The 21,089-nt window shown below is 43.4% G+C and overlaps 1 protein-coding gene across 3 annotated transcripts in view; it reads left to right on the top strand.

Moving 5' to 3' along the window:
* The first annotated feature begins 4,092 nt into the window (after window positions 1–4,092).
* NASP (nuclear autoantigenic sperm protein) overlaps window positions 4,093–21,089 on the top strand; it is a 42,188-nt gene continuing 25,191 nt past the window's right edge. The window contains exon 1 of one of the 3 annotated variants that reach the window (XM_036068595.2): window positions 4,093–4,290. In XM_036068595.2, the coding sequence (XP_035924488.1) occupies window positions 4,232–4,290 (59 nt within the window). In that variant the 5' untranslated portion in view covers window positions 4,093–4,231. The remainder of the gene's footprint in view (window positions 4,291–21,089) is intronic. The other 2 variants (XM_036068594.2, XM_036068599.2) reach the window with 2 other exon arrangements.

Here is a 21,089-nt window from a genome sequence, read left to right as displayed (position 1 = left end):
GATCCCAGGACCCTGGGATCATGACCTGAACTGAAGGCAGATGCTTAACGACTGAGCCACCCAGGCGCCACCAAGATTTTATTTATTTATTTGACAGAGAGAGACACAGTGAGAGAGGGAACACAAGCGGGGGGAGTGGGAGAGGGAGAAGCAGGCTTCCCGCTGAGCAGGGAGCCTGATGTGGGGCTCGATCCTAGGACCCTGGGATCATGAGCTGAGCTGAAGGCAGACACTTAACAACTGAGCCACCCAGGTGCCCCTCAACTACAATTATTGATTTATCTCTATTTATTTTGCAATTCTAGTAGTTGCTTGATATGTGATAATATACCTAAGAAGTTTATTTCTGTCTTATATAACATTTTGAGAATAAGCAGCTCGGAGGTGGTATGGTGGCTCCATGATGCTAGGAACGTAGGCTTCTCTGTTACTGCTTTGTCATTCCTGGGACACTGCCCTGATTGACATGGTCCAAGAAGACTCACCACCAAGTCTTGTGAAAGACAAGCCCCTTCCCTTTAATGTGTCTATCTGGAAGTTGCACACATTGCTTCTGTTCACTTACCATTGACCAAAACATCATCATGTGAACACTACCTCCATGGGACAGTGATGATTTTAGTTTTTATTCTCGTGGCTTTGCACTAAAATAAATACATAAATTAAAATCAGTGTTCTGGGGCACCTGGGTGGCTCAGATGGTTAAGTGTCTGCCTTCGGCTCAGGTCATGATCCCAGGGTCCTGGGATTAAGCCCCACGTCGACTCCTGGCTCATCGGGGAAAGCCTGCTTTCCCTCTCCCTCTGCCTCTCCCCCTGCTCGTGCTCTCTCTATCTCTGTGTCTCAAATGAATAAATAAAAATTAAAAAAAAAATCAGGGTTCTGTTATTACTATAGAAAAAGGGAAAAATGCATATGGAGAGACAACTGTCACAAGGTCTCAACATTTTGTATGTAATCATTTAATCCCTTTCTTTTCAATATCCTTCTACTCTCAACTTTCACTCAGTTCAACATCCTTTTTTGTTTTATCCTGTCCAGAAAATAGACTTCTAATCTTCTATTGCTTTGGGGGAGTAGCTTTAGACTGTCTGCTTCTTAAAATTTTTCAACATAACCCACTTTTTTCAGCCTTATCTTCATCCTTTATTCCTAGAGGTACCTGCTGCCTGACAGTTCATGGTTTCTCTATTGTCAATCTGGTTGCTTCTTGGCTTTCCCCATTGGGACTCTCCTTTCTTAGTCTGCTAGGTCAATTACTACTTGTCCATTCGTTTTCCAGCTTTTAAGATTTTATTGCTGTTGCTTCCTCTCCCATTCTCTTTGATTTTGTCTTACCTTAAAAAGAACAACAAAACAAACAACAAATAAAAGAATTTCCTTTATTGTTATTTAGATAGGCTTCAAAGGGGAATGGATGTAAATGTATGTGTTCAACCCACCATCTTTAACTGGGTGTCCCCCCCTAATCTGTTAAATGTAAGATTCCTGCCCCCCAAAAAGTCCCATTACCTTCATTACTTACTATGAAATATTGGTTCTTATTTTAAGTAGATATATTCAGAATGAAATTTCTTCCAGTTCCAATTATGATTATACTATCATTGCTTCATTCATTCATTCATCCAAAAATTCACTTTGGACACCTAGTAATAGTCAGCCACTATTGTATGCATTGGGGATTTAGCTGTAAACAAAACAGATAAAATCACATGGAACCTATACTTAGAACTGGGTGACAGGTAAAAAAAACCCAAAAACCCCAAGTAAATAACTTCAGATTTTGATGAGCACAATGGAAGAAATAAAAAAAGGAAGCTAATTTTGACTGAGTGGACTGGGAAGGCCTTTTGGGGTAAGTAACATTTAAGATGAGGCCTAAAAGATGAGTAAGAGCTAATCATTTCAAACTATTGGGAGAAGAGCTTTCTAGGCAGTAAGGTAGCAAGTGCAAAGGCCTCTGGATATGAGAAAGGGCTTGGGCATTCTGAGGAACAGAAAGATCAACACAGTAGGATGGTAAAGTGAGGGGAGCAGTATGAGATGAATTTGGAGAGGTGGATTGGAGCTAGATCATGTAGGACCTTGCAGGCAATGATAAGGAGCTCAAAATTCCTTCTTTTTTTTTTTTAGGGGGGGGAGACGCAGAGGGAGAAGGAGAGAGAAAATTTTTTTTTAGATTTTTATTTATTTATTTGATGGGAGGGGTAGAGGGAGAGCGTGGAGATTCCCAAGCTGACTCCGCACTGATTGCAGAGCCCACATGGAGCTCTGACACCCCTGAGATCATGACCTGAGCCAAAAATCAATAGTCAGGAAGCTAATCCAACCGAGCCACCCAGGCACTCCTTAATATCTATTTTACTTTAAGATTTTATTTATTTATTTGAGAAAGAGAGCGAGCAGAGAGCAAGAGCACAAGCAGGGGGGAGCAGGAGAGGGAGAAGCAGGCTCCCCACTGAGCAGGGAGCTCTCTGCCAGGCTCCATCCCAGGACCCCAGGATCACTACCCCAGCCGAAGGCAAATGCCCAACCACTGAGGCGCCGCTAATATCTATTTTAAAATCTATTTTTCATACAGCCGAGTTCCTCAAAGAGAGCACGTGTTCTGTCCTTAGGCCCTAGTACAACGGCTTGCACATCATAGTGGCTCTGTGAATATTAGTTTAACAGATGAGTGGGTCACACTAGGTACTAGACTGGATTTCTCAGGCCCTAGCCATGGCTGCAAGGACTCTGAAGAGATCTCCCCCTCCTCAAACTAACCCTCCAGTCACCATGTTATCAGACAGTGGTAGCCATTTAATGACTGCTTAACATGAGCCAGGTATAGTGTTGATTGTTGAAACAAGCATTTCCTCTAATTCTCACAATATCCTTAACGGGTGAATACTAATATTGTCCTCATTTTACATTAATCTTAAAAGATTACATGACTCGGCTCAGGTCACGCAGCTAATAACGGGGATCCCACGTCTGTTTACCACAGGTATTGGTATTTCCAGGTCCAGCTCTACGCCCCCCAGATTTCAACTTGCCTGACCCTTTACAGACTGGAGGAAGAATCCTTTGCAGGAATATTTCCCAGGGTGTCAAAACCTGGACAGAAATAAAACCCCTGTACTGATCACTGTAGGGAAGGCCATGGTGGAAGGCAACGAATGATACTCCAGGTGTGAGAAAGTGCAACCATTGCAGCCTGCCAGTTATCTTCCACTCTGCCGGTAGTAGGAAATGAGGCACACTGCTTTCCGTAGCCGACTTGTCTTGCAGCTTTCTGAACAAGTCACACCTTCTCTAAATCTTGGTTTCTATTTCTACCAAATGCGGCTGATAATCCCGATCTCACCAATAGCGTTAAGATTAAATAAAACCGCCAACAACTTTAAAGTGTCTAAGCACAGTACTCTGGCATGCACTGGGCAAACGACAAACGGTAGCTCTGAGCGGAGGAAAAGAGCCGGGGGCACTAAACTAGCCAGATTTGGAGTCTGGGTAGGGCCTAAGAGGATGGCGTCAGCGGATTGGGCCAGCTGAAGAGGGTGGGCCCAGAGGGAGGAGCCAGCCGCGTCCCGCCGCAATACTGACTTTGAATCAAGCGCGGTAGTTTCAGCGGTAGCCAATCCTAGGATAGCATTTTCTTGCGTCAATTGTTGCTGAGGCTTAGAGCCACGAGTCTCTCACCGAAATCAGTTCTAGCCGTTGCCGCTGTACCCGTGCCCGGTTCTTACGTGTCCATCCGTTAGGACTGAGAGGACAGGCAGAAAGTTTCGGTCACCTCACTGAGTATCAGGGCCGGAAAGAGACCCTCGGCTACACGCTCCAAACATGCAGAGAAGCGCCAGCTTCCCCTTACGTGGAGGCCGCTGGTCGACGCCCAGTCAAGAGTTGTAGTACCAAGATTCCAGTTCTTACGCGACTTGCTAGAGAAGCAGGAAGTTGCTTTTCTGGGGGAAACTGGACCAGGGAGGGAAGGTACCCCACAGAGCAAGACGGGGAGTGCGGGGGTGTCCTTGGGCGGGACTGGGGCAGAGTCCTGGCCCTTTAAACTCGAGGGGGAGGATCCGGAAGTGGATGGGCGGGGCAAAGGGCTCTGGTATATAAAGGGACCCAGCCGCGCGGGGTCTCCAATCTGCCATTTTCTGTCCCTGGATAGGTCTCTGGCGTCCCAAATTTCCTGTTTTCCTCACAGACGCTATTCCGCCCGCTGGTCCACCACCTCAGGGGAACGATGGCCGCAGAGTCCACAGCCACTGCCGCCATCGCTGCGGAGCTGGTTTCCGCCGACAAGTAAGCGGGACCGTGGAGAGCTTGAGGCACTGTCCAGTCCACGGGGAGGGGGTGGTGGCCGGGGGCTCCCCGGGAGGGACAGACCCGTGAGAGGAAGGACTTGCCTCCTACTGAGCAGCCGCCGCAGTTCGGGGAGGCCGGGACTGTAGGAACCCACCTTTTGCAGAGAACCTCGCGCATTAGCAGTAACACTAGTCGGCTGCCGCCCCCTGCCCCGCTTTTCGCGGCCGCCATCTTGCCGGGGGCAGCGACGGCTGCTCCATCGTCTGCCCCTCTTCTTCCTCCCCCGGCCAGGGGCTATCGGCGAGGAGGCGGGGCCACAGGGCTCCCGTTTGTGTTTATGCCCGTACTGTCCCCGCACTCTTGGCTCGCGCCTCCAGTAGTGTCCCCAAGCAACCCGGGAAAATAACTAACAGAGATTTGGCGCCAAAAAAAAAACCACCCTTGCACGAGGAGGGAGGCTGGCCCGGTGGGCTCGGGAGGGGGCGGGGCTTTCAGGGGGCGGGGCCACGTGCGCGAGCGTTCGCTTTCCTCCGCCGGCTCTGGAGCAGGGGGCGGGGTCCTGAGGAGGCGGGAAAACTCCATTGTTTGGGGCTGTGCGGCTCGCGGAGATTCTCCAACTTCCGCGGTGTGGCGTGGTGAAGCTTGTTTCCCACGGTCTCCTCGCCCATCTCCTGCCCTCCTGCTCTCAGCTGTCCTCGTTTTTAGGCCTGTGGTGGAGAGCATAGTGACTCTTTAGGCTTCGGGAGTGCTGGCTAGAGACTTGGCTGCTTCGGAGGGATTTTAATCGGGACGCAAAGTATCTTCACCCAGTGCTGCGTGGAACTCCCCTTCCAGCAGTGTTTGTTTGCTAGGCGAATGGGAGGTAGTAGGCGCGAAATGTATTAGGAGGACTGGGTAGAAACGATTGCTTTGAAAGCGCCACAATGCTTGTCAGACGTAAGGTATTTCTTGAACGGTGAAAGGAAACACAGTTAATTCTAGGAAACAAGTGCTGTTTCCGTCTAGTGGGTCTGACTTCCCAGTCATCCCTTGTTTTTTAGGGGCCTGGTTTTATTTTTTCTCTTCTGCACTTTAGAAGTTAGTTTCCTCCACTATAAAGAAAAAGGTTGCTGTGACGTTTTATGATTGGTTTATAGACTTACACTGTGATGGTGTTGGTACATTCACAGTTACTGGAGGTTTACTTATCTCTACCTATGCTACCTACCACTTTTTGGTTCCTTTCCCTGTTGGGCTCACGTTGAGTAGTGGTTCACAAACCACCCTCCGGATCACGTGGGAACTCTTAGAAAATACGATTTTTAGTTTCAAGCTCAGTTTTCAGCCTCATCATTCATTGATAGGACAGAATAGCTTGAACTTTGTGAGTCGTGTGGTATCTTTTTTTTAAGGAGCTCCTTACTTGAGACTGAGGCTCAGGAGACCATTTTATGGTGCGCTAGACGACTCTAGCAATCATTCCACTTAGAGGGATCCTTGCCCTCTCAACCCTTAATAAAAGTATTAAGGGTTTGGTTTTGTTTGTTTTTTTTCTTTTAAGATTTTATTTGACAGACGGAGTGGGAGAGGGAGAAGCAGGCTTCCCGCCGAGCAGGGAGCCCGATGTGGGGCTCGATCCCACTAGGACCACGACCGGAGCCGAAGGCAGACGCTTAATGACTGAGCCACGCAGGCGCCCCGGGTTTGGTTTGGTTTTGCGATAAAATTATCAAGGAATACGGATTGCAGATTTCTAGATGTTATCTGTGTATAGCTAAAGTTAAGTTAGTTGTGAACTAGTCTCCAGCTTCCTGGCAGGTCATGCACTGAGAAAGAACTCCTGTGCCTCCAGAAAGGAAAATAAACCATAAGTTCCTCCTACCATGAGTCGCAAACTATAACTGACTAATTGTATTAAGTGCTTTTTTGAATGTTTTTACTTGACCCACATGAGTTTGCTATGAAGTAGTTATCCTCCTTTTACAGGTAAGAAAAATCAAGATTAGAGCATATTCATAAGTGGCACAGTCTGTGTTAAACCCCAGTATTTCATTTTTATACTTTAATTACCCATGAAAAAGCTTACTTGGGGAGTAAATTACATGAAAACCTAATTAGCTAGTCTGAGGGAACAGTAAAGATGGCATTTCTCAGTTAAATAAGTGGGGTATTCAGAGGTAAAGTGTCTAAGGTGTTTAAGGGGGAGGGTAAAGAAAATGACTTGTTTAGGGGCACCTGGGTGGCTCACTCGGTTAAGTGTCTGCCTTGGGCTCAGTTCATGATCCCAGGACTCTGGGATGGGATGGGGTCCTGCATCGGGCTCCCTGCTCAGTAGGGAGTCTGCCTCTCCCTCTCCCTCTCCCTCTCCCGCTTCCCTTCCGCCACCACTCATGCTTGCTCTCTCAAATAAACAAATAAATATTTATTTATTGGACAGAGAGACAGCCAGAGATGGAACACAAGTAGGGGGAATGGGAGAGGGAGAAACAGGCCTCCTGTTGAGCAGGGAACCCGGTGTGGGGCTCAATCCCAGGACACTGGGATCATGACCTGAGCCGAAGGCAGACGCTTAACGACTGAGACACCCAGGCGCCCCAATAAATAAAATCTTAAAAAAAAAAAAAAAAAAATGACTTGTTTAGATTTTCATATGATGCACTTTATAATTCTAATATAACCACTGAAAGAATAAAAACGTGTATAACTTTAAAAACCAGTAGGGAGAAAAAATGGAATGAGAAATAAACCTCAGTTCAGAGTTGATTTTGATACCAACTTCATTGCTTACGTAGAGGGATGTTGGACCACAATTTTGTCAGCTGTAAAAAGCTTTATTTTGGCCTCTCTTCAAAGCCTCGTGCCATTTAAACAACATTGCTAAAGGTAATCAGTGACTAAGTGCTAAATCAGTCTTTGTCCTTACTACCTTTCTAACTAGTTCTTAATCTTTTTGTTTATGTTGCAAAAGATAAAGAATATAGCAGTGTGTAAGGAGGAAAGAAAGCTCAGAAAGGAGTCTTATGTAATGCACTGAATTTTGGCTTAGCTGTTGTCTAATTCCTGCGCTGCTTATTTGTTGGCTTGAGAAGAGATGTCAAAATAAAAATAAGTGGTTTAGCTCAGTAATCTTAAAGTTCTGGGTTTGTCCTTTCTATTTCCACAAGTGGTTTGTTTCCTCTTTGTTGGTGTAGGTGTTATGTTAGTGCTTAGTATTTTGCTGTGTTTTTTTTTTTTTTCTTTTTTAAGATTTTATTTATTTGACGGACCGTGAGAGAGGGAACACAAGCAGGGGGAGTGGGAGAGAGAGAAGCAGGCTTCCCGCTGAGCAGGGAGCCCAACACGGGGCTCAGTCCCAGGACCCTGGGATCATGACCTGAGCCGAAGGCAGACGCTTAACGACTGAGCCACCCAGGAGCCCCCAGTATTTTGCTGTTTAAAATAAGATTAAGATAACTTCTTGTGAGTTAGCTCCATGGATTTATGATGAATTAATGTCGTAATTATTTGTGTGAAAGATTTAGCCAGATTACCAGAGTACCTTTCTTTCAGTGGGGTAGAGGAGTAAGGTGGGTATTCGCTTAAATGTGTAAGTGGGAGAAGAGTCCCTCTGGTGGATCTGGGGAGGAAAACAACAAAAAACTATTAGAAGCTGGTTTTAGTTGAATTGTTATTTGGTAATTTCAGGGTGCTTTTTTGAGGTCAGGGCAGAAAAATAAATGTGTTGAAATTATTTCTCAATAAGAGGGGTATAACCTTGTACTGTTTTTTTTGTTTGTTTGTTTTTAAAGATTTTATTTATTAGAGAGAGCATGACCACAAGTGAGGAGGAGGGGCAGAGGGAGGAGGAGTGGGAGAAGCTGACTCTGCTGAGCGGGCAGTCGGACGAGGGGCTTCATCCCAGGACCCAGAGATCATGACCTGAGCTGAAGTCAGATGATTAACTGACTGAGCCGCCCAGGCACCCTCGACCTTGTACTCTTAAGACAATTAACTCATCATCACATCCCATTAACCTTGATAATGCTAATTATATACATGTCCAAAAGCATTCTTCACTTACCACTTTAAAGAAGGAGGTCCACTCAATTTAAGAAGCAAAACAATTGAACAAAGAGAAGGACAAACCAAAACACAGACTCTTTTTTTTTTTTTTAAAGATTTTATTTATTTGACAGAAACACAGCGAAAGAGGGAACACAAGCAGGGGGAGTGGGAGAGGGAGAAGCAGGCTTCCCGCCGAGCAGAGAGCCCGATGCGGGGCTCGATCCCAGGACTCCGGGATCATGACCCAAGCTGAAGGCAGACGCTTAACGACTGAGCCACCCAGGCGCCCCCAAAACACAGACTCTTAACTATAGAGAACAAACTAGTGGTTACCAGAGGAGAGGTGGTTGGGTTGATGGGTGAAATAGATGAAGAGGATTAAAAGTACAGTTATCATGGGCACCTACCTGGCTGGCTCATTTGTAGACCATGGGACTCTTGGTCTTGTGAATTCAAACCCCGTGCTGGGCCTGGAGCCTACTTAAAGAAAAAAAGTACATTTACCATGATGAGTACTGAGCAATGTATAGAATTGTTGAATCACTGTATTACACACCTGAAACTAATACAACACTGTATATTAACTATACTGGAATTAAATTTTTTATTTTTATTATTTTTTTGGAATTAAAAATTTTAAAAATAAATAAAAGAGGGGTGCCTAGGTGGCTTGGTCGGTTGAGCATCTGACTCTTGGTTTCAGCTCAGGTCATGATCTCAGGTTCATGAGATGAGCACTGCATGGGGTTCCGCACTTAGTGGGGAGTCTGCTTATCTCTCCTTCTCCTTCTGCCCCTCCCCCTGCTGGCATGCCTTCTTTCTCGCTCTCAGTCTCTTTGTCTCTCAAATAAATAAATTTTTTTTTTTTAAAGATTTTATTTATTTGACAGAGAGACAGTGAGAGAGGGAACACAAGAAGGGGGAGTGGGAGAGGGAGAAGCAGGCTTCCTGCTGAGCAGGGACCCCGTTGTGGGGCTCGATCCCAGGACCCTGGGATCATGACCTGAGCCGAAGGCAGACGCTTAACGACTGAGCCACCCAGGCGCCCCTCAAATAAATAAATCTTTAAAAAATAAGTAAATAAAATTTAAAATGAGGTCCACCCAAAAGATTACACAAAAAAACTATTAGAACTAATAAATACTGCAGAGTTTTGTTTAAGTTTTTATTTTTACATAATCTCTACCTGCAACAGGGGCTCGAACTTAAAACCCTGAAATCAAGAGTTGTATCCTCTACTGACTGAGCCAGGCAGGTTCCCTGCAAAGTTTTAAGTTACTAAGTTAAAAATCAGTTGTGTTTTGGGGCACCTAGCTGGCTCAGTCAGTGGAGCATGTGGCTCTTGATCTCAGGGTTGTGAGTTTGATTCCCGTGTTGGGTATACAGATTACTTGAAAATAAAATCTTTATTTTTTTTTATTTTAAAGATTTTATTTATTTATTTGACAGAGAAAGACAGCGAGAGAGGGAACACAAGCAGGAGGAGTGGGAGAGGGAGAAGCAGGCTTCCCACCGAGCAGGGAGCCTGATGTGGGGCTCGATCCCAGAACCCTGGGATCATGACCTGAGCCGAAGGCAGACACTTAACGACTGAACCACCCAGGTGCCCCGAAAATAAAATCTTAAAATCAGTTACGTTCTTATACAATAATAACGAATAATCTGAAAAGGAAAGAACTCCATTTAAAATAGAGTCAAAGAGTTAGATACTAGGTATAAGCCTGACCAAGGAGTGAAAAACTTGTACAAGCTTTTTTAAATTTTTTTTTTTTTTTTTTTAAAGATTTTATTTATTTGACAGAGAGAGACACAGCGAGAGAGGGAACACAAGCAGGGGGAGCGGGAGAGGGAGAAGCAGGCTTCCTGCGGAGCAGGGAACCCGATGCGGGGCTCGATCCCAGGACCCTGGGATCATGACCTGAGCTGAAGGCAGACGCTTAACGACTGAGCCACCCAGGCGCCCTGTACAAGCTTTTTTAAGACTTATTTGAGAGCGAGCTAGCCTGGGTGCATGAGAGTAGGGGGGAGGGGCAGAGGGAGCGGATCCTCAAGCCAACTACCACCATGCATGGAGCCTGACACAGGGTTACATCTCATAACCCATGAGATCATGACCTGAGCTGAAACCAGGAGTTGGAGGCCCAACTGACTGAGCTACCTATGCGCCCCTTGTACAAACTTTTGAAGTAAAAACTATAAAACATGGCTGAAAAATTCAAGAAGATACAAATAAATGGAAAGACTTACCCTGTTTTGTGTTGGAATGCTTAATATTAAGATGTCCTGGGGTGCTTGGGTGGCTCAGTCGTTTGGGTGTCTGACTCTTGGTTTCTCGGCTCAGGTCATAGTCTCAGGGTTCTGAGATCGAACCCTGCATCAGGCTCTGTTCTCAGCGAGGAGTCTGCTTGAGAGTCTCTTTCCCCCTCTCCCTTCACCCCTCCCCTTGTTCATGCATACTCTCAATTAAAAAAATCTGTCTATGGATCTGTCTATCCATCTGTCTATTTATTTGACAGAGCACAAGCAGGCAGAACAAGGACAGAGGGAGAGGGAGAAGCAGGGTCCCTGCTGATCAGGGAGCCCAATGTGGGGCTTGATCCCAGGGATCATGACCTTAGCCTAAGGCAGCCGCTTAACTGAATTAGCCACCCAGGTGCCCCTCAGTTAAAAAGTTTAAAAAAAAAAGATGTCCAGGGGTGCCTGGGTGGCTCAGTCGGTTAAGCGTCTGCCTTCCATTTGGGTCGTGATCCCAGGGTCCTGTGATCGAGTCCTGCATAGGGTGCCTTGCTCAGTGGGGAGCCTGCTTCTCCCTCTGTCTGCTGCTCTCCCTGCTTGTGCTCTCTAGCACTCTCTCTCTGATAAATAGAGTAAAAATCTTAAAAAAAAAAAAAAGGGGGGGGGTGCCTGGGTGGCTCAGTGGTTAAGCGTCTGCCTTCGGCTCAGGTCATGGTCCCGGGGTCCTGGGATCGAGCCCTGTATCAGGCTCCCTGCTTGGCGGGAAGCCTGCTTCTCCCTTTCCCACTCCCCCTGCTTGTGTTCCCTCTCTCATGGTCCCTCTTTCTGTCAAATAAAATCTTAAAAAAATTAAAAAAAGATGTCCATACTATCAAAGAGATTTATAGATTCAACACAATCCATATCAAAATTTCAATGGCATATTTTGCAGAAATAGAAAATTTCATCCTACAATTTATAAGGAATCTCAACTGGATCCCAAAAAGCCAAAGCAGTTTTAAAAAAGAGCAAAGTTGGAGGGCCCACTTCCTGATTTCAAACCATTACAAAGCTACGGTAATGAAAACTGTGGTAACTGGCATAAAGACAGACAAATAAACCAATGAACAGAATAGAAAACCCTGAAATACATCCTCACATAGTGTCAAATGATCTTTGACAAGGATACCAAGACCACTTCATGAGGAAAGGACAGTCTCTTCAACAAATGGTGTTGGGAAAACTGGATATGCTGATGCAGAAGAATGAAGTTGGACCCTTATCTTACACCATACACAAAATAGGGCTGAAAATGGATTAAACACCTAAATGTAAGGCCTGAAACTAAAATTCCTGAAAGAAAGCGTAAGATAAAAGTTCCATGACATTGGGATTGGTCTTGGATAGGACACCAAAAGCACAGACAACAAAACCAAAAATAGGTAAGATGACATAAAACTTTATTTTTTAAAGATTTATTTGACAGAGACACAGCGAGAGAGGGAACACAAGCAGGGGGAGTGGGAGAGGGAGAAGCAGGCTTCCTGCAGAGCAGGGAGCCTGATGCAAGGCTCGATCCCAGGACCCTGGGATCATGACCCGAGCTGAAGGCGCCCTGACATAAAACTTAAAAAAACTTTTGTTTTTAAAGATATATTTATTGAGGGGTGCCTGGGTGGCTCAGTCGTTGAGCGTCTGCCTTCGGAACCCAGGAACCCCCCCCCCCTTTTAATCACATTCCTCTCTTCAGTGGTAGCTCTTTTGACTTACTAGTTTTGTCAGTTTTTTGGAACTTTATATAAATGGAATTATATAGTATGTAGTAATGTCTAGTTGCTTATATCAGCATTATGAGAATCATGCACGTTACATACTGTTGAGTGATTTCTTTGTGCTGTATAGTGCTTCACTGTATGAATATACCATACTTTATCCATTCTATCATAGGTGGATATTGAGCTTACATTTATTTGTAAGAGTAACTTAAAACTTTGTAGAGAGGATGATAGATGATGATAAATATAATTAAGTGTCTGGAAAACTGTATTCTGTTTCTGGTTTCCACTGTGGGCCTTGGTTTCCTGTTTCTCGTGGTGGCCATGGTGGGGGAGATTCTGTAAGTTAACTGAGATTCCTTCTTTTTCTTTTTCTTTTTCTTTCTTTTTTTTTTTTTTTTTAAGATTTTATTCATTTGACGAGAGAGAGCACAAGCAAGGGGAGCTGCAGGCAGAGGGAGGGGGAGAAGCAGTCTCCCGGGATCATGACCTGAGCTGAAGGCAGACCCTTAACTGACTGAGCCACCCAGGCACCCCTGAGATTCATTCTTTTAGGAAAATTTTGTGAAGCAGTTTTCTTGTCTCCCAGGTTATAAGCGTATTTCCCCTATATATACTGAACATTTGTTTTAGTTACTAGAGGTACCACAGTTAAGGAGACAGAGGAGGTCCCTCTTCTCAGATGAAGTTTCTACTACTGGGCTATAGACTGTACATAGATTAGAGAATGTTAGTGATAAAGTGTTGTGCAGATGTTTATCTTTTTTTTTTTTTTTAAAGGTTTTATTTATTTGACAGAAAGACAGCCAGAGAGGGAACACAAGCAGGGGGGGTGGGAGAGGGAGAAGCAGGCTTCCCGCAGAGCAGGGAGCCTGATGTGGGGCTCGATCCCAGGACCCTGGGATCATGACCTGAGTTGAAGGCAGACGCTTAAGGACTGAGCCACCCAGGCGTCCCTGTGCAGATGTTTATCTTAATTGACCCATTTTAAGATGAAAGTAACTGGGTGATTTTTTTTTTTTTAAGATTTTTATTTATTTATTTGACAGAGAGAGACACAGTGAGAGAGGGAACACAAGCAGGGGGAGTGGGAGAGGGAGGAGCAGGCTTCCTGCAGAGCAGGGAGCCTGATGCAGGGGCTCAATCCCAGGACCCTGGGATCATGACCTGAGCCGAAGGCAAGACGCTTAACGACTGAGCCACCCACGCGCCCCCCGAAAGTAACTGGGTGATTAATTTAGATTGCATGGTCAGGGATTGCCTCTATGACATATGAATGGCAAGGGACCAGCTATATGAAGATTCTAGCATGGAAACTTTATTCATAGAAATAAGGATAGCAGAGAATAGGGGTACACATGCAAACAGGTTGGTAGTTTTGGTGTGGTGAAGGAAGGCCTGTTGTAATTGTTTCTGTTCCATGAAGTGTGAGGCAAGGTTAGGAGTAAGGGGGAGTGTGGTAGGGTGTAGGAGATTTGAAGAAGAAACAGTCATTTTGGAGACATGGAAAAAATATTTATGAAAAAAAAAATTCTACAGGATGTGTGGTAGGATTGCCAGTGTTGTCCCTGTTTTATGTTTGTGGCAAGAATTTAAAGTGAGTCCATTCGGTGCTCTTGTATGTTTTCTTAGGATGTTCATTCAGCTGCTTGGCTATAGCAGATACAGAATAAATGGTTAGAGGGTTGAGACCTCTTAGGGAACTTAAGGAAGAAAACTCTTGAATATAGAATACTTTCTTCATAGAGGGTTTATGTTCAAAAATATCTTGAAGATAATAATTGGAGATTTGCTTCCCACCCACCCTCCATATCTAGTTGTCCAGCAGCAACTACCTGTTTGGTCTCTTGGTGCTTCCTCTTTTTCCCCCTCAGATAGCAGTCTCCTCTGCATTTAAACATCCTAAAATGGATGCATTTAAAAACCATTCCTCCATCATATATCTCTGTTTAGCTACTGTTTTTGCTTCTTTAACTTCATAGTCAAACTTCTTTAGACAAGAATATGCCTTCCTAGATCCCCTTTTCTTCCCTTCTGTTTGCTTAACCATTTAGCAAATGTATTTAATATATATTTAATGTGTTAGGTTTTAGAGATACACAGATGAATTCAGGCTCAGTTTCTGGTCATCAGATCATAATCTAATAGGGCGGGTGTGTACTGAGTATACCATTTGTTCAGTTTGTATCAGTCTGGCTTCTTTCCCTTCATGCCATCTAAATAACATTGCTAAAAGTAATCGTTGATTATCTGTATGCTAAATTAGTCTTTCTTCTTAGCTTTCTAATTAGTTCTTAACCTTTTTCCTGAATCATACCAGTCACCCCCTCCTGATTTTGTTTTCCTTTGATATTACCTGCATTTCTTTGTTTCATTGTTAATAATTGCTATTGATTCATTATATATCAAACATTGAATGAAGTGCTTTGTGAACTTTCTTGTTTAATTTTTAAAACAAATCCTGTGAGATAGGTACTATTAATTATAGTTGATGAAACAGGCACCTCACAGGGCAAAGTCACTTGCCCTAATCCTACCCTAGTGATTCAGGATTGGTCACTTATTTTAACAAATAGTGATTAGGTGCCAGGCCTTGAGCATGGTGCTAGGATACAGCTAGAATAAGGTAGATAGGATTTTTTCCTTAGAGCTTAATCTTCTTGCGCAGTACAGAAAGTCAATAGGCGATTTAAGTATAGTATGAAATGGGTTGGTGTCATATACGTTACCAAATCACCTGTGTAATTAAGTTATTTCTCTGTAAAATAGGAGCATTGCCATCTGCCACAAGGTTTGTGAGAGGATTAAACGAAAACGAATAGGTACTGCATGTGTTATGTTTGGCAGTCAGATGTTTGCTCTGAATTCTCTATTGAATGTTAACCATTTAGTTTTTCATAAGCTCCTCAAAATCAACTTGTCTTAATACGTAAGTCCTCCAATTTTCACCTTATTTTGATTGGATAGCACTCAGGTTTCCCAAACTCAGAAATAAAAGTTCTGGACTCTTTCCTTTTCTAATTTTCAAACAGTCACCAATATTTAGTAGCGTGGTATTCTATAACAGGGCTTAGAAATGTTAAGTCTAGAGGGCCAAATAGGAATAAGTGAAGTGATAGGGATTGTAGTAAATTCTCCTCCCTTAAAGTGAGTGGTCACTATTTAACTTAAGCTGATTGTGTGAGGTGAGGCCATACTGGCAGGTATCTGATTTTTAAAAAGTATCTTAATTATTTTTTTGACTAGAAAATACATTCCTGATTTAAAATCCAGAATGTTGGTTATATAGTGAAATGTCCCTCTACCCTTTACTTTCTAGTCACATAGTTTTTCTTCTCAGAGTGAACCAGTGTTAGGAATTTATTATGTATCCCTCAATGACAACCTTATGCATATAGAAGCAAACAGTATGTAGTTATTAATTCTACATTGTTGTATAAATGGTAGCCTACTTGACACATTTCTGAGCATTTAGCAATATATCTTGAAGATCATTCCTCATCAGGGTGCAGTTTCCTTAATTTTTTTTATGGCTGCCTTGTGTTCTATTCTGTGGCTGTCTCAACACCTTCCCTAATGATAGACATGTGAGTTGTTTCTAGTATTGTGTTATTACAATTAGCACTACAGTGAATAACCTTGTAATAAATGATGGACTAGTATATCTGTAGGGTAAATTTCTTTTACTTAAAAAATTTTAATTTCAGTATAATTAACATACGGTATTATATTAGTTTCTGGTATACAGTATAGTGATTCAACAATTCTATACATTACTCAGTGCTCATCATGATTAGTGTACTTATCTTAATCCCCTTCACCTATTTCACCCATCCTCCCACCCACCTCTCCTCTGGTAACCAATCAGTTTGTTCTCTTAAGAGTCTGTTTTTTTTTGTCTTTTTATTTGTTTTGTTTTGTTAAATTCCACATACGAGTGGAATATGGTATTTTTCTCTGACTTACTTCACTTAGCATTTAACATATTCTCCAAGTAATTCCCAGGTTGACTGAAGTTTGAGAACCACTGCTTTAGTCCATCTCTTCCTCAGATTACTACCTCAGATTACAGTACTACCTTAGTTCAGGCCCTTTTTACTTGTCTAGGCCACAAACAGTGGGAGTAAATTTATCACTGGTGAGTGCTTTACAATGTTATTTTTTTAAAGGTATTTTAAAAAAAAGATCCTGCCCTGTGTGCACGGGCTGGCATGGCTGTGTCCCAGGCGCCTCAGGGAAGCAGCACACCTTGGTGTCCTGGCACCATTCAGGTTGTGCCAGCTTCTCTCAATGGGCTGAGTGTGGAAATAAAAGCAAACCTGTATGGGAAAGAAAAAAAAAGATTTTATTTATTTGAGAGAGAAAGAGCTCACAGGCGGTGAGAGCTGGAGGAAGAGGAAGAGAGAATCTGAAGCAGAGCCCAACACTGGGCCTGATCTCATGATCTCGAGAAAATGACCTGAGTTGAAACCAAGAGTTGGCCACTTATGCGACTGAGCCACTCAGGTGCCCCTACAATGTTATTTTTATAATGTTTTTACTGATTTTCTTGTTTGTAATTTTATCTACTTCAAATTATCTTTTATACTACAATTAGAGTATATAAAAAATAAATTGATCATGTTACACCTTCAGTGACTCACATCAGAATAAAAATTTAAAGCCTTAGGTGGCGTTAAACAGAAAAATCTGGCTCCTGTACACAGCCATCCAGCCTTGCTCCTTGTTACATCTTCTGATGGAATGCGGGACAAGGAAAGTTAGAAAGATAAAGTCCAGTTCTTGGAATTTACGTTACAGTTTAAGGAAGTGTTCTCCAAAATAGGGAAGAATTAAGCTTTAATAATGATACAGAGATTGACACTATGACAGTTGCATTATTGATGATTTATTTTTAAACATTATGATTTCTTTTTTTTTTTTTTTAAAGATTTTATTTATTTCTTTGACAGAAAGAGCACACAGCAGGGGGAGTGGCAGGCAGAGGGAGAGGGAGAAGCGGGCTTTCCGCTGAGCAGGGAGCCTGATGCAGGGCTCTATCCCAGGACCTCTGGGATTATGACCTGAGCCCAGGGCAGATGCTTAACTGACTCAGCCACCCAGGCGCCCCTAAACATTAGGATCTTTCTTTTCTTTCCTTTCCTTTCCTTTCCTTTCCTTTCCTTTCCTTTCCTTTCCTTTCCTTTTCTTCCTTCCTTCTTTCTTTCTTCTTTCTTTCTTTCTTTCTTCTTTCTTTCTTTCTTCTTTCTTTCTTTCTTTTCTTCCTCTCTCTCTCTCTTTCTTTCTTTCATTTTATTTATTTATTCGACAGCGAGACAGCGAGAGAGGGAACGCAAGCAGGGGGAGTAGGAGAGGGAGAAGCAGGCTTCCCGCCTAGCAGAGATCCCAATGCAGAACTTGATCCCAGGACTCTGGAATCATGACCTGAGTCGAGGGCAGACGCTTAACGACTGAGCCACCCAGGCACCCCGGGATTTTTAAAAATGAGATAAAATTGACAGTAGTTTCAGGTGTGCAACATAATGATCCAATATTTGTATATACTGCTAAATGATAGCCACAATAAGCTTAGGTAAGACTTTTTTTTCCAGTTTCAGCTAGCTCTTACAAAATGGACAATGTGGGTGCCTGGGTGGCTCAGTTGTTAAGTGTCTGCCTTCGGATCAAGTCCCACATCGGGCTCCCTGCTCGGCAGGAAGCCTGCTTCTCCCTCTCCCACTCCCCCTGCTTGTGTTCCTGCTCTCGCTGTCTCTCTCTCTGTCAAATTAAAATAATGTTTTTTTATTTTTTATTTTTTTATTTATTCATGAGAGTCAGAGAGAGAGAGGCATAGGGAGAAGCAGGCTCCCCGCCTAGCAGGGAGCCCGATGCGCGGGACTCAATCCCAGGACCCTGGGATCATGACCTGAGCTGAAGGCAGACGCCTAACCATCTGAGCCACCCAGGTGCCCCTCTCTGTCAAATAAATAAAATCTTAAAAAAATCAAAACAAAAAACCAAAATGGACAATGTTTAAAAGATTCCTGCTTAGAAATGGTGAATTGAAGGTGATAATGCAAGGATAAACAAATAGCAAGAGAACAGCAGAATTGACACATATTTATAGCTTGTACTCCTAGCTCTTTGTTAAACACATTAGGAGGTTGAAAACAATGGTTGTCAGTAGTAAACCCACTAGCAGATGTCTGAAAATAAACAATCTGTTCAAGATAAAGTTTTTTTTTTTTAAGATTTTATTTATTTATTTATTTGACAGAGCGAGAGAGCACAAGCAGGGGGAACAGTAGAAGGAGAGGGAGAAGCAGGCTCCCCGCCATACAGGGAGCCCGATGTGGGGCTCAGTACCAGGACCCTGGGATCATGACCTGAGCTGAAGGCAGACGCCCCAGTTTTTTGTTTTTAAAGTAAGCTCTGTGCCCAGCATGGGGCTTGAACTCACCACCTGGAGATCAGGAGTTACACGTTCTACCAGCTGAGCCAGCCAGGTGCCCTAAGATAAAGTGGGTATTTTAAGTAACTGCTTTTCAAAAGAAGCATGCTATGGAGAAAGCTTTTTTTTTTTTTTTTAAGATTTTATTTATTTATTTGAGAGAGAGAATGAGGGAGAGAGAGCACATGAGGTGGGGGAGGGTCAGGGGACTCCAGGATCATGACCTGAGCCGAAGGCAGTCGCTTAACCAACTGAGCCACCCAGGCGCCCCAATGGATAAAGCTTTTTATTTTTTATTTTTTTAAAGATTTTATTTATTTATTTGAGAGAGAGAGAATGAGAGAGAGCACATGAGAAGGGGGAGGGTCAGAGGGAGAAGCAGACTCCCTGCCGAGCAGGGAGCCCGATGTGGGACTCGATCCAGGGACTCCAGGATCATGACCTGAGCCGAAGGCAGTCGCTTAACCAACTGAGCCACCCAGGCGCCCTGGATAAAGCTTTTTAAAAACCAGTTATTTAGAAATGTTTCCATATGTGATTTTATTGCTAAAATATTTATGTTAATAACTTTGGGAATGCTTGTTTTTGCTTCTAAAATCTTTAAAACACCTATAACTTTTTTTTTTTAAGATTTTATTTATTTGACATTGAGAGAGACAGCAAGAGAGGGAACACAAGCAGGGGGCGTGGGGGAGGGAGAAGCAGACTCCCTGCTGAGCAGGGAGCCTGATGCGGGGCTCGATCCCAGGACCCTGGGATCACGACCTGAGCCAAAGGCAGACGCTTAACGACTGAGCCACCCAGGCACCCCTAAAACACCTATAACTTGATTCACTTTTCAGTTTGTACTAAAAAGAAATGTGCAGCTGTCCACCAGAATATGTACACAGCAATGTTCACATCAGCTGTCATAATTGCCAAAAACTAGAAATGAACCAAATGTTCATTAAAGTTCAAAAAACCAGATTAAAAAAATAAAAGAATGTTTTATATTTGCCCTCATTTACCATTGTCAATGCTTTATATGTAGATCCACATTCTACCTGGTATTACTTTCTTTGTGCCTAGGTTTCCTTTTTTTTTCAAGAACTTGTCAGCACAAGCAGCAGGGAGTCTGATATGGGACTCCATCCCAGGTCCCTGGGGTCATGACCTGAGCCTAGGGCAGACATTTAACCGACTGAGCCACCTAGGCGTCTCTCTCTGCCTAGATTTCCTTTTTTTCTCATAATTGCCTATTGGTGGTGAATCCTCTCTTTTACAGGAAAAGAAGAAGATTTATTTCTTATATTTGAAGGATTAACTTCATTAGCTATAGAATAGGTTGATAATTTCTTTCAGTATTTTAAAAATACTGCTTTACTATCTTCTGGCTTGCATTGTTTATAACAAGAAGTTGGCTATCATTCTTATATTTGTTACTATGATTATATAAGTATCTTTTTCCTTTGCCTGATTTTATATCTTTTTTTTTTTTTTTAAGTAGGCTTCATGCCCAACATGGGGCTTGAACTCACCACCCTGAGATCAAGTCAGATGTTCTACTGACTGAGCCAGCGAGGTGCCCCTGTGATTTTTTATCTATCACTGGTTTTCAGCAAATTGACAATTAAATACTTTGGTGTATTTTTCTTCATGATTCTTTTGCTTTGGGTTTGTTGATTTTTGGATCTGTGGATTTATACTTATCAAAATCGGCAAGGTTTCTGCCATCGTTCTTTTTTTTTTTTTTTTTAAAGATTTTATTTATTTATCTGAGAGAGAGAATGGGAGACAGAGAGCATGAGAGGGGGAGGATCAGAGGGAGAAGCAGACTCCCCGCTGAGCAGGGAGCCCGATGTGGGACTCGATCCCAGGACTTTAGGATCATGACCTGAGCCGAAGGCAGTTGCTTAACCAACTGAGCCACCCAGGCGCCCCCATCATTCGTTTTTAAAATTTATTATTATTTTTATGGTGTTTTGTTTTTGCCATCATTTCATTTTTTTTTTTTTTTTTAAGATTTTATTTATTAGAGCACGAGCAGGAAGGGAGAGAAGGAGAAGGAGACTCTGCACTGAGCGGGGAGCCCGATGCAGGGCTCAATCCCAGGACGCTGGGATCATGACCTGAGCTGAAGGCAGACACTTAACACACTGACAGGCTGACCCACCCAGGCACCCCTCATTTTTTTTTTTTAAGATTTTATTTATTTGAGAGAGAGGGAGGGCATGAGCACGGGGAGGGGCAAAGGGAGAGGGAGAAGTGGACTCCCCACTGAGCAGGGAGCCCAATGTGGGGCCAGACCCCAGGGCCTTCGGGACCACAACTTGAGCCCAGACGCTTAACCAGCTGAGCCACCGTGGTGCCTCTGT

Source organism: Halichoerus grypus, chromosome 5 (assembly GCF_964656455.1).
Source record: "Halichoerus grypus chromosome 5, mHalGry1.hap1.1, whole genome shotgun sequence".
NCBI lineage: Eukaryota > Metazoa > Chordata > Mammalia > Carnivora > Phocidae > Halichoerus > Halichoerus grypus.
Note: the sequence above shows the minus strand (reverse complement) of the source record. Positions and strands in the feature narration are given on the sequence as shown.